The sequence below is a fragment of the Danio rerio genome, chromosome 7, assembly GCF_052040795.2.
Source record: "Danio rerio strain M-AB ecotype USA chromosome 7, GRCz13ab, whole genome shotgun sequence".
In the NCBI taxonomy this organism is placed as follows: Eukaryota; Metazoa; Chordata; class Actinopteri; order Cypriniformes; family Danionidae; genus Danio; species Danio rerio.
Window position 1 is genome coordinate 22,478,752 of NC_141027.1, and position 14,273 is coordinate 22,493,024.

Sequence of the window (14,273 nt, forward strand, 5' to 3'; positions counted from 1 at the left end):
ACCTGCGCAGTTTGGATGCGCAGTAATGAACCTTTGCGATCTCACAGGGGGCGGAAGTATTTTTTTGTAGTCCCCAAAACTCCTTCATTGTAGGCTTTGCTAAGCTAACTCTGTAAAAATCAAGGTCTCCCTTTGCATTGAACTTATAACTTTTTACATTCAGAGATGTTGTTTATGTTCACACAGCTACATTACACATCAACTAAAGTTTAAAATATGATATCACAGTGGTCCACCCTTTTAAAACTAGACAAATTATTTAAACTTATGAGGAGGCTATGTTACGTTAATTTTGAATAAGTTTTTTTTTTCACTCAACTTTACAAGGCTCAAAGTGGCCATAGTTGAGGAATGGCCCCTAAATGATTAAGATTATATATATATATATATATATATATATATATATATATATATATATATATATATATATATATATATATATATATATATATATATATATATATATATATATTATTATTATTATTATTATTTTTATTTTTTTATTTTTAGATTAGAGTAGAATGTCTTTATTGTCCCCAAAGGGCAATTAGGTTTACAGCAATAGCCGAAAGTTGACAGCAACAAGTCACACTCAACAACATAGAATAACAGTAAACAAAATAAATTTAATAAAATATCTGGATAACGACTTGAAAAAAAAAATTAAACCCAAAACACGCGTGGTTGTTGTCATGTGGTGAATCCAGCCAGTTGTGTATTATCGGTGTCGTCGTTGCAGCTCCTGCAGTCGCTCTTTAGATGACTCAATCATCTGATCTTGAAAAGCGGTCATGGTAGTTTATTGCCACATGTGACAGTAACGCAGTGTCGATGCAGCATCAAGTCAAACAATTTCTAACTGGCATGCATCACTTTGAGAAAGATATCGATCGGTCTGTGCAGGACTACATAAAGTTGAACGCACCTCTGGTCTATCTGTGTTTGGGTATATTTTTGCCAATTGCCATATATTGTGTGTCAAAATTATTGATTTTAATGCTTAAAATAATCATTATAGGTCATATTCCTTAAATATATTGTCCATTTCTTATTGTAAATATATCAAAACTTAACTTTAAAGAACTTAATTTAAACGACTTTAAAGATGATTTTCTGGAACCTTCAGATTACAGATTTTCTAGATTTTTTACGAATTTATACGAATTAGCTACTAAATCAAAAAGTTACAAATTGCAGTGAGATTGTGTTGGATTTTCAAATATTGTCCTATCCTTACAAACTAAACATCAATGGAAATATATAAATAAAATATATATAAATAAAATGGACACTCATAACTGGTTTTGTGGTCCAGGGGCACATTTGTTGTAGCCCTTATATACCCACTTTCAGCAGTGTTTTTTTTTTTTTTTTTTCATATTTCCAATTCAAAAAGGGCTTAACAAATGTGTGTTGCAGCTTTGATGAGGTGGGAGGGTAGAGTGTGAAAGGAGGGAAGGGTTAGATAAACAGGGGACTTTGGTTAAGTGCATGCATTAAACTGCCAATGTCAATGCAAACAGACACGCACACCTGCACACACACAGATACTCATATAGGGGAAACGGAAACAACACTTTTGTGTTTGCACACTTAGGAAATGGGCATTCATGACTCAATGACTGAACGATGTCTGAATGATGTCTGTGATTGGATCAGACATGTAATTTCTCATAAATAAAGGTGGAGAACACCCAGAATCAACTTTTATTTGTATTTTTCAGTTGTGGTGATCAATCCCAATCATATTCTGTGACTTAGCTTTAACTTTGCTTTTTCAACCAGAAGAACAAATTTGTTAAAATGTGCTGCTTTTAGCAATGTGCCACATCTGTAAACATCTCTAAAAAAAGAGTTTTAATTCTTTAAAAAAGCTAATTATTTGAGCTTCATGGATATGCAGATGTTTTTGCTCAAACTGCAACGTTACACACCATCTCGAGTTACAGTATATTAAAAACATCAATTTGGGAACATAAGAACATCATTTTTTAATACAATGTGTGAGTGGTTGAGTATTTCTGTGTGTCTGTGAGTGTTTTGTGGTCTGTTCAAAGTGTCCCTGAGCTCAAGACACACTTATGAAGTCTTAATCAGAAGAGTTTCTCCCTGAGCGCAGTGATCAGCCTCTCAGGGGAGTGTACGTGTGTGTGTATGTGTGCTCAGTGAACACATTTGGAGAGAAATTAACCTGAATGTAGTCTTTCCACTCCATAATCTCTGACAGATACAGTCTGCGTCCAAAGTACATCTTTAAAACTTGAAATCTGCTCCAGTCTTTACATGAAATACAGATGACTTTGTGTCTGAATGAGAGTTCATTCATGATGAGCATTTCTTTTTTTATATATTTTAGTGGAATTTAAATACTACTGTTATGTTATTTTATTGATTTGGAATTGTTTTTTTATTTATTTATTTGTTTTTCATTGTCAGTTGAAGAAATTTTATTTAAACATTATTTCTATTATATGTGCACATTTTATTAATTTAATTTAATTAAGTTGCTTTTTAGTTTTATTAATACAGAAATATAGCTGTTTTAGTGAAGTAATTCTTTTAAATATTATTTTCAAATTGACTTTTTGTATTTATTAATTTATTAAAATTACTACTTATGTATTTAATATTATATTAATCAATGTTGATTTATTTATTTTACTGTGTCAAGCTAAACAACAGTCAATGTTTAAAAGTCGGTATGCATGTTCATACAATGGATTTACACCAACATAATCTACAGTGTGAATATTATTAGATCAGTTGGAATATGTATTAGCTACAATTATTTTCCCTACAATATTCAGTTCTGAATAGAAACATATTTAAATGAAGAAGACATCTCTGTTTGCCATTGTAAAGTGCTGTCTCATTTTAAATGGAAATTACTTGCCAACTTTTAAACAGAGCCTTATGAAAGATACATCCAAAGTTTACTCTCTGCAGTTTCATGGACATGACATCTTAATAGTGCTCAATAGAAAGCAATTCTAGTATTATTTTCAGTAAATTTCTGCTCTGAATTCGGGCTATGTAAATATGTGTATGAATGTTTGTGTGTTAGTGCTTTTTAATGATTTCTGCAATCTGATAGATGTAGTGTAGTCATGATGTAAAGTCCATATAACAGCAGGAGTTCAATGCTGCGCTTTAACAGACTGATTAAAATGGAAGAGGTCTGTCCTCTCTGCCGGTGCAGTCTCCATCCTTCACTGGACATGCACTATTAAAATGAAAGCATTCACTTTTGCCAAAAAGGAAATACAGCCGTTTATGTCCTACCCTTGAGAAAGACCCAAACTTTCCTCAAAGACATCATAAAGACTGCAGCTGTAACTTATACTGTTATAGACAGAATACAACACATGCTTGTTTTTGAAAAACAATAGCAGCTTTATTGGTCAATTTTATCACTTCTATTGTAACTATGCGTACCGGGTCCGTGACATTTACACCTCTGAATATGGGAATTTTGGAAAGTTTTTTTTTCTCAAATTTTATTCTAAACCTCACTGAAACTTTTTAGCATTTATGTTTTCATTAAGGTTTTATATTATTTTTATATTTGGTGTTTGTTTTATTTTTTCTGATGGTGTGTTTTTCTGATATGTATATCTTCTTTTCCTACAGACAAAACTGTACCTTACGTTTGTATTTTATAAGTTAGTTTTATTTTATTTTATTTTATTTTTTTATTGAAAGCATATTATTATTATTTTCTTGGTAGCGCTGACAAGTATGGGCGGGACAGAGAGCTGCGCGAACCCGTTGAAGCGAGTGTTTACAGGTGTCGAGTCCTGTGAAGGGGATGGAAACTGTTATTTTGTGTTAACTTATGATTAAAGTTGTTGTTTCCCGCATCAAAATGAGCGAGTTTGAGTCACTTCTACATTAAGGTAGCGTTCAGAAAAAGAAAAAAAACATCGACGAAAAAAATTGACAGAGAGGAGCATAAAAACTTACTGCCAGCTAGCATTTCAGAAGTGTTTGTGTAGAGCAACACAAACAGCATGCAGAAGTATAGATGGGTCACGCTGATCACTAGATGCAAAAGTAAAAACCAGGCTTTAGTTCCAAAAACTTATCCAGCATGTTTTCCAGAGTGAATGCCCTTCCGCCTGCAACCTAGTATTGTGAAACATCCATAAACACTCATCCACACACACATACGGCCAATTTAGTTTATTCAATTGACCTATAGCGGATGTCTTTGGACTGTGGGGGAAAACAGAGCACCTGGAGGAAACCCACACGAACACAGGGAGAACATACTCCTAACTCCATACAGGAACATCAACTAACCCAGCCAGGACTTGAACCAGTGACCTTCGTGCTGTGAGCCAATAGTGCTATCCACTGAGCCACTGTCTCGCTATTAAATGTATTTATTTATTTTATTTTTTCAACTGATGATCTTCATGCAACAAAAAAACAAACAAACTGACAAGCATGCATAGCCCCGCTTCAGATCCTCTAGGTTCTCAGTTGACTATGATCATCTCTGACAGACTGAACGCCAGTTACATCATGGTTTTGACAACATGGGAATCTTTCCATGTAACCATCCACGTCAAAGTCATTCCTTTATCCCTGTCCTTTCCCAGATGTTTTGCATGTCTTCGCTGACTCGTCTCTGTCCAGCATCGCCACTGGATGTCACAGTCATAACTCTGCTGATTAAAATGGCTTTGACTCTGTGCCTAGAAAGAAAATCCTCCACCGCATCAATAAGTGTGCTGGCGCTGGAGCAACACGCAAATAGAGGCGTCACAGGCCATGACTAATTCAAACTTGCTGTGGGTTATAAAACCTTATTATAACGTTGATTTGAATTAGTCTGCTAGTGAAGGGATCAGAGCCCCATTCAACCTGTATGCACACTTCTGCTGCTCAATGTTTCCCCACTGAACCGAGAAGCGGAAGTAGAAAAGCAGGGAAAAAAACATCAGTATTCACAGCATGTGTTTTAAAGAAGGTTTTTAGAGCATTTCTGTCCTTTTAAAAGCGTTAAAAAGCTGCTGACGCAAGTCACTTTCCTGGTTTTCTGTCTGAGTTGAATGAATTATGTTTTTATCAGCTCAGACATGAATATGAGAGGAAATGTGATCAATCGGGTGTATAAAGGGGAGGGGAAGAGAAAATAAAGTGTGGAAATTAGTTTTTTATTACAGGTAACATTTGAGAGATGAATGTGGGTTATTTAATACTAATAGTAGCAAGTGAAATTCATTTAATTTTTTTGTGTTTGATTTATACTTATTGCTTTTGAATTAAGCAAAATACTAAATGAGGATGTAATACACAAACATAATGTGCCTTGATTTTGGAATCATTCAGTATGTTTTGTTACAGCAGGTGAGAACCACACATAAAAATCTTATTCTATTAGTAAACAGCTCTTCAGTGAACAAATGATTTTCAGTAAATGATAATTACAACGTTTTGGAGCTAATCTAGAAATAATATAGATCTACAGGTATCACAGCTAATGCTGTGAGTAAAAACATTGCAAATAATAGCAGAGCCTAAACTGTTAATATAATTTGCTATTTATTTCTACAGTAAATCTACAGTAAATTACTTTAAATCAATTACAGCTTATACATAGCACTATTTAGATTGTTGTGTATATATATATATATATTTACAGTAGTGTATGTCTGTACTGTAAAATGTAGTTTTTTTTTAACGATTTAACTTTAAAATACAGTTACATGCTGCATAATTGTCCTACAGTAAAATACAGTTCATATTACAGTTAAATACTGTGTAATTTGCAAAAACTTTTGTTACAGCATATACATAGCACTATTTATATTATTGTATATGTATTTACAGTATTGTAAGTCTGTACCGTAAAATATACAGTAATTTTCATAATGCAACTTTAAAATACAGTAACATTCTGCATAACTGTCCTACAGTAAAATATAGTTCATATAACAGTTAAATACTAGGGAATTCACAAAAACTGTTTACAGTTACAGCATATACATGTCACTGTTTATATTATTGTATATGTATTTACAGTATAGTATTGTACTGTAAAATATACATTATTTTTTTACAATGCAACTTTAAAATACAGCAACGCTGCATAACTGTCCTACAGTAAAATACAGTTTATATACCTGCTAAATACTGTGTAATTTGAGAGTTGTAAACGGTTACAGCATATACATAGCACTATTTATATTGTTGTATATGTATTTACAGTATTGTATGTCTGTACTGTAAAAATACAGTACTTTTTAAAAGGCAACTTTAAAATACAGTAACGTACTGCATAACTGTCTTACAGTAAAATATAGTTCATATTACAGTTAAATATTGTGTAATTTGAAAAAACCATTAACAGTATAGATACAATAATCAACTCACTGTAAATATATCATATATGCATATGCCAACACATACAGTAAATTGCATTAATTTGTACATTAATGTGCTATACAATTATATTTTTTGTTAAAATATTATAATTTATACAGAGTCATTCAGCACCCGTTTCATGACAAATTTATTTAGACATGCATCAGTGAAGAAATCACTTGCAGGTTAAAATCTATGTTCTTTATAGAACTTAATTCACCAAAAACAAATGGTTGTTTAGGTAATCTTCAATCAAAGTCTGAACATCTGTGTCAGTTTGACAGCTTCACCCACAATATTTTAACCATGTTCCCTTACCGTTAATTGTCTATGAGGAAATTTTTATCAAAGCAAAACCCCTGTCCTCTACTCAACATTCTGTTTTAGTTTAAATAAAAGTCTCTGCAACTTCCTGGGTCGCACTTTATTTTGATGGTCCGTTTGTTGAATTTAAGTTACATTCTCATTAGATTATAAGTAGACTGTAAGGTTGGGCTTGGGGTTAGGGTTAGTGTAAGTTGACATGTATTTGCTAAGTTTCTTATAGTCAGTAAAATATCTGTTGAAGGAGCAGTATCAGCAGGTATTAAGCAGACAGTCTACTAATACTCAAATAGACCATCAAATTAAAGTGTTACCACTTCCGGTTCATACAGACTTTAATAAATTAAACAGAATATATGAGCTATATATACTGCAATTTTTTATAGAAATGTTCTTCTCTTGAGTTAATATCAAAATTTAATAGTTCTTTCATTTCCCTCTAGTAGTAACTAATTAACTTCCTCCAAAAGGAGTTTGTACAGCCTAACAAGTGTACATCTAAAAATGTTCCCAGTTCCTGTATAACCGACATGCCAAAAAAGCGGTTAATTCCTCCAGTAGTTCTGGGTACATTTCCTGAGAAAGAGTGAGACAGCCCTCTATCTATTCTATCCACTGTTGTTGCACACACTGTTCGCTTTCACAATTCAATTATTAAATTGGATTGTAAAGGCATTCTCATTTCAGTTTTGACTGGCACACAACCCCTGGTGCAGGCATAATAAAATACTCATTCTGTTTTCAATACCATAAATGGACCTGTGATCGTGTTTGTGTTCAGATTTGTAGTAGCACTGATGTAAGGTCACAACTCTATAACTAGTGTTTCATTGTGTTGATATCTGTTACTTTAACTGGCATTTGGGTTTAGGAAACAGTGTAATCAAGGACTCTCTCTCTCTCTCTCTCTCTCTCTCTCTCTCGCTGTCTCTCTCTCTCTCTCTGTCTGTCTCATCTGTCGCTTTAAGGACGCATGAGGCAGGTTTAATTTTTTAACGCTCCAGACCACAACAGCAGCCAGCGACGGGAAAGAGAGAGCGAAAGAGAGAGAGAGCAGGAGAGGGGGAGGAATGAGAGGACTGAGAGGGGTGGGTGTGAGGGCATGAAGAGAAGGAGGGATTTTGAGTGATCGGAAAAGAAGGAGGGTTCTGAGTGACAGAGAGGGAGGGCAGAAAAAGGTAAGGGGAGGGTTTACAAAGAGATGGAAAGAGAGAACGAGGGAGTAAAGCAAAGCATGTTGCCAGTGTTGGCTCCGTAACTCACTGTGAGCGGAGACGGGAGGGAGAGCAAAAAAGAGAGACAGAGAGTCACACATTCACACACTCTCTCAATCACCCTCATTCACACACACACACACATAAACTCTCACAGTTTCGCAGATTCAGAGGTGCCTTGCTTAAGAGACTCTGTTACGCACGCCTGCAGGGGTGAGAATACTTTCAGCAGTGAAAACTGGGCTAGAACAGAGGACCGGAGCACCGGGACAGACCCCAAAGCAGACCTTCTTCAAACAGGACCTTTACAGCATGTAAAGCCGGACAAACAGATATGTGCACCATCCATCCTTAACATTCCTCCGTTTCATCCCTCCATCCGTGCCTCCCTCCCACCTCTCCTCTCAAGTGGTGTGAAGGACACGGAGCTACGGGTTCCTCAGTGCTCGCCGCCTGGTTGCCTTACGGGAGTCTGGGGGAGGCTTGGTGCTCCCCTCCGCTCTCTCGCGCTCTCACTCGTTCATGAATGTCACCTCTATCTGCGGAAGCTGCTGGAATTTACAAACACTCTCTCGGGAGCTTGGGGAAAGGGAGCAAAGGGGAATGTCTGAAGGGCTGAAAGGGAAAAGAACTTCCGATTCCTCTTATCCCTATCCATCTGATCATCCACAGACATGAGGTCCAGGGTTGATGACATCAGTTTTTGACTTTTCGTCAATGTGTCTGTCTTTTTTATTTTTTGCAGTCATAGTGTCATGGATGCGATACTTTGGAATCAGGTAATGGAGTTTCACTAAGATTGTCTCAGGGTATTGTTCCTTCGTAGGATCTGCATTTTTGCTTCATGCTAGTGTTGATGTTCTTCGTTTTAGCAGTTGGAACCATACGGATAAAACGATTGGACTTTTTAATGCCTTTTTCCAAATCATATGTAGAACGATTTTCAACCTGAGAGGTTTCTGAAAACCGACCCCAAACTATGGGATGGAAGTGAGAGGCATCTTCAGGGAATAGAGCCGGAAAGGAAGAGTATGATGGTGCTGTGATGGCTCGCTTATATTTCAGAATACCAGTACAGTTTCATGGATCATCTGCTGCCACTTTTCCAGTCCACATACTGTGCAGCAAGATCTAAAATAAGCAATCCTAACTACGATAGCTGCTGTTCATCAGAATCACCCCACAAGGTAATTTAAGTTTCTCTGACTATTTTGATAGCTAAAGTTTATTGTGAACTTCACAAGTGTTTTGCCACACCCCCTGTACCCATCTAAACCAGGCCCATTTTTGTTCCCTGTCAAGTTGTGACGCATTCTTCCCTTGGTTATTGTGGGAGATCCTGCTGTAGTCCAAACATCTGCCGTCTCCGGCTCCTCTCCTCTGTGACCCTGGGTGATCGGACAGGTGGGCAGGCCACTGACGCCTTCTGCGCCCCACGGGTGAGCGGGGCACAGCAAAATGGCTGCCCTCGCCAGCTCACTGATCCGGCAGAGAAGGGAAGTCAAGGACCCCAAGGCCAACCGGCAGATCTCCAACAAACGCAAGCCTTGCCCCAAGAGCAACAAGTCACTCTGCCAGAAGCAGATCCTCATCCTCATCTCCAAAGTCCGGCTTTGTGGCAGTCGAGGAAGAAAGCTAGAAAAAAGACCCGGTGAGTTGCTGGTAAACCAAGCTTTAAACCCTCTCTCTTGTTGAAATCAGCTATATTCCAAGTATACTGTATCCTCTTTTATTGAGATGGCAGTGGTGGTGGAATTTGCAATACATGTGTAAATAGGATTGACATGGCCATAAGAAGTAATCTCTTTGAGTTATGGCAGGTTGACTGATAGAGTAAGTGATTGGATTTGAAGGACCTCTGAGATTATGGTTCAGAAATGAGGCCGTTTGTTAATCATGCTGTATGAAAATAGTCAGCTAAGGGTCATTGTTGACTGTTCAGAAAGTATGGTTTGATCTCATCCAGGTTCTTGCTGCTGGCATGATGTTTAGTAATGGAATAAAATCATTTATTCAGCATCATGTAATCAACATGTCAGAATGGCTTTCTTTTTCTGGGGAACACAAAAGAAGATATTTTGACAAGGCTCATCTGTTATTTGTGCCCTTCAATTGTGTTCATTGTTTTTTCACTGTATTAAAAAAATGTTAAGTCATTGTTCAAAAAAAGTTATTTGGGTTTACAGCAGTAATTTATTTGTTTTTGTTGGAGCATTCCTAAAAACAAATATATTTTCACAGTGATGCTATACAGTAAAATAACTATTTTGTTTAAAGAACCTTTTAGTGATCACTTCCTAACTCTTTGACTGCCCCTCTACCAAACGGTTGACCATGTTTTGACTGTGTTAAATAATGACTGCTAAAGTCATTTGAAGAATGACTGTTTTAAATAATGCCTTGCAAACACAGCATTGTTGGTTTACAAAAAAAAAAAATCAAACAAACATAATTATTTTGCGCTACTACACTAGATTTTGATTTTATTGTAAAAAAAAAAAAAAAGAAAACATGTTAAACGAAAATTTCTGGCATACTTTAAAAAAAAGGTAATTTAGTGTCCAAAAAGTTTTATTTTAAAGATTTTTTTGGTCTTGGTCTTATACTTCATATTTTAATAATTATATATATATATATATATATATATATATATATATATATATATATATATATATATATATATATATATATATATATATATATATATATATATATATATATATATATATATAAAGCTCAGTGCTTTTATCATAAATCAACACATCAACCATTTGGTAAAGCCTGATATTTAAGAAATTATGGGATGTGTTGAAAAAAAAAACACATTAAGTGTGTTGACTTGCGACATTAGGAATCAAGAAATGCAATCTAAACATGTTTTTCATGGAGGGCTAGTTAAAGGGATAAAAATACCTTTTTTAAGTTTGAAGAACATTTTAATCGTCTTTAGCCCTTTTTAAATCCTTTTCCCTGTAAAATAACCTTTTGAGTAATGGAAAGGTTCCATGAATGTCAATGGTTCTATAAGGAACCTCTGATGTCAAACAAGAACCTTTACTTTCAGGATTGCATCTCTTTTTTTAAAAATAAGCATTTCCACTGTTACAGAGTGAATGTGATCCTTGAGACTTTGAAGGTTGATTATGGTCTAGCCTAAACTGAAGAGCGTGTGTCGACACACTGAGTTTATGTTGTCTGGGACCCAGAACTGCGCACCGCTTTGTAATCGCTCTGATCATTTTGCTGCATGTCTCTGTACTGCTTTCGACAACACCTGTTAATTTACGATCACCGACGAACCTGATACATGCCGCAATCCTTCACGTGAACATAAAAATGTCACAGCCTCATTTACGGTGAGCGGTTCCAGTCTCTCCCTCCCTTCTGTCCTCCGATCCACCAGAAACCATGTGTTTGTGAATGTCTTTGTGTGGGTCATATGTTTACATAATTAACCCCAGTGAGACATTCACCCTGTGTGAATATATCATTCAACTCAAGAGGCAAGTAACATAGAACTTGATAGAACGAAAATGACATGAAAGAACAGATGTGGAACAGAATCGCATCAAACTTTGTGTGTTTATCATTCTGGAGGGATTATGACTTCTGTCTCTTTCTCCTTTTTCTTCATCTTCTTGATTATCCTCCAAGCAATTTGCTTCTAATATACATCTAAATGTAAAACGCTAACACAAGGCTAAATTTGGGCTGTCAGTGGAAGTCTAATACAAGTCTAAAACTAGACCAGTAATCAAATACACAGATTAGAAAGACATTTTATCCATTATTTCTACTAGTCCTAAAAAAAAATTCTCAAGAATCACATTATTAAATCTAACCTTCATAGTTTTGAATACAGACATGAGATGCAGAAAAACGGTGAAAATTAGATATCTAAGTTATCTCTAAATGTGAATTCCTGACTCTGGCTTTCTGGTGAAGTTTTCAAGCCACTAAATGGGTGATTAAAAAAAATAAACTTTACTTTTTAATCCAAAGTGCAGTACTTTACATGGCCTGGAGGAAAATTAAATGCAATTTCAAAATAGAACAGTGAGCTCCCCATGGCACATTTCAAACAGAGATAGTAATGGTTTGAAAAACTGCCTGTGAATATTTGCCCTTGTGCTTACATTGCTTACACTGAAGTACAGGTGAGACCATTTATTTAAGTTCATTTTGAAACATTTTATTATATATTACTGCAATGCTTGTTAAACAGATTAAAAAATGTTAAGTAATAATAATAATAATAATAATAATAATAATAATAATAATAATAATAATAATACAAGTAAAAGAGGAAGAAGAAGAAGAACAAAAATATTAGGGAAAAAAATGTAAAAGTTGTTTTAATAGTTTTAAATTATATATATATATATATATATATATATATATATATATATATATATATATATATATATATATATATATATATATATTAGTGGTGTAACGCAGTGATTCTCAAAGTGGGGGTTGGGACCCCTTGCGGGGTAGCTGGACAATGAAGTGGTTGATTGGTGATTTCCAAAGTCTAAAACATTTTATGAAATATTACATTTTTGTTACATATTATACTATTAGAATTACCATATTTTATCCATAACCCTCAGAAGATAAACATAGTAGTTAATAGTTACATAAAAAAGCAACAAAGCAACAACATGCGTATAAAAAGCCATCAACCTTTTTGTGTGTGTGTGTGTGTTAGCTCAACAACACAGACTGATTTTACAGCACGATGTTAAACTTTCTGACACCTTTATGGCAATCAAATTCATTAAAAATAAACACAGGCCACAACTGAACATTAAGGATGATCTCTGAGTGCAGTCTCCAAAATTAAACCAAGAATAGACTTGTGCTGAAAACATTGTGTCCACCAGTCTCTTTAGCTGAAGTTAATATTAAACTAAACCAATTATCAAATGACTATATAAATTATAACCTATGCTTGTTAGACTTTGCACTTTTTTTTGTGTTGCCAATATGCTCTTGTTTATATAGGCCTGTTTTTGTGTGTGCAACATTTGTATATTTGTAACTAGGAATGTGAGTCACAAAAATATTACAGCAAAAACCACTGGTTTTAGCAAACAGAACTAAGAACCTGTATTTTTAATAAAAATAAAAATCAGGAAAGAACCAGCTGAAAAAAAGGAAAATATTTAGTATGAAAAATTTAACTGTTGAACTGTTATCCCTGTGTAATTTAATTGATTGTAACTAACCTATTTTTTAACTCTCAATCTAACGCAGATTTAAATGAAGCGTTGCAAAGGAATAATAAACACATGCAAATCACTATCATTTGTCATTCATGTTGCGCCGGTTTGAATTGGCGATCTTGCTGCAATATTTATAAATGTTGGATTAACCCATAAGTTCAAAAAAGTTATTAATCCGTGGATCACTTGTGTTCCGGACTGTGCGTTGTGATCCTTATGGATCACAGAGTAACCCTGATTCATTATAACCCTAATATATATTAGAAACAGTAATATAAAAACAAATTTTAAAAGAGAAAATTCTGCATGATCTGTAAATCAGACAGCAATGTGTTTTCCCCTAGTGTTGCTTGCTTTAGTTTAAAAGTGTCCAGCCATTTTTATTTCTATAGCACTTTGTACAATGCAAATTGTGTCAAAGCAGCTTTACAGAAAAAAAAAAAAACAGACAATAATTGAACATCAGGTATGTATCAGTGATAATCCCTCTGTGGATGTTGATGAAGGGTCTTACTGTCTTACTGATTAGACTTTGCAGAGAAGTATTGGGATATACTGAACACTCTCTCCAACCTGGACCCATACATACAGTATATCCAGTCATTCACAAATCCACTCTCCTGAGGGTCCCATCTTCTCTCAGGGCCCAGCTGTGCTTGTGCCACCAGGGTGGGATATTTATGACACTGGCAACCCAAGTAAATCACAGTAATCGCAATGGGAACCATAGTCCCGTAACGTGGCATCTGCTGCCGCAAAGCGCCTCCCGCCAAATGGTAATTACGTCTATGAAAAATGGTGGCGGTTGGTGGTATTTGGCGCAGTGCTTTTCTGCCAGTTTGGGGTGTTCGTACAGCATGGGCTGCTGCAGTCAAGCTCAGATTTTGTGCTTTTGTTATGCTAACGGTGACAGGATGATTTTGCCTTCCTTTTTGATGGAGAGGATCAGAGAGAGAGCACTTATATAGCGTGGCCTCCTCAAAAAGCACAGTTTTGCCTGTCAGCATAAAACTAGAGAGAGAGCTGCTTAGTGCATACTTCATAGAGTGCTGTCTACTTCTGTAGTTCACTTTACCTCTGAATAATAAAGTCTTACAATTCAAACCAGACCTTTATTTATGCTGTCTGTTTC

The 14,273-nt window shown here is 35.4% G+C and overlaps 1 protein-coding gene across 12 annotated transcripts in view; it reads left to right on the forward strand.

Annotated features, from left to right (window-relative positions):
• The window catches only part of fgf11a (fibroblast growth factor 11a), a 182,128-nt gene that overhangs the window by 54,217 nt on the left and 113,638 nt on the right, over positions 1-14,273 (forward strand). For 3 of the 12 annotated variants that reach the window (XM_087259270.1, NM_001442072.1, NM_001442073.1), the window contains 2 exon segments: positions 8,846-9,097; positions 9,213-9,561. The exons of 2 other annotated variants lie outside the window; for them this stretch is intronic. In XM_087259270.1, coding sequence (XP_087115396.1) covers positions 9,369-9,561 — 193 coding nt within the window. In that variant the 5' untranslated portion in view covers positions 8,846-9,097; positions 9,213-9,368. 12 annotated transcript variants of the gene reach the window in all.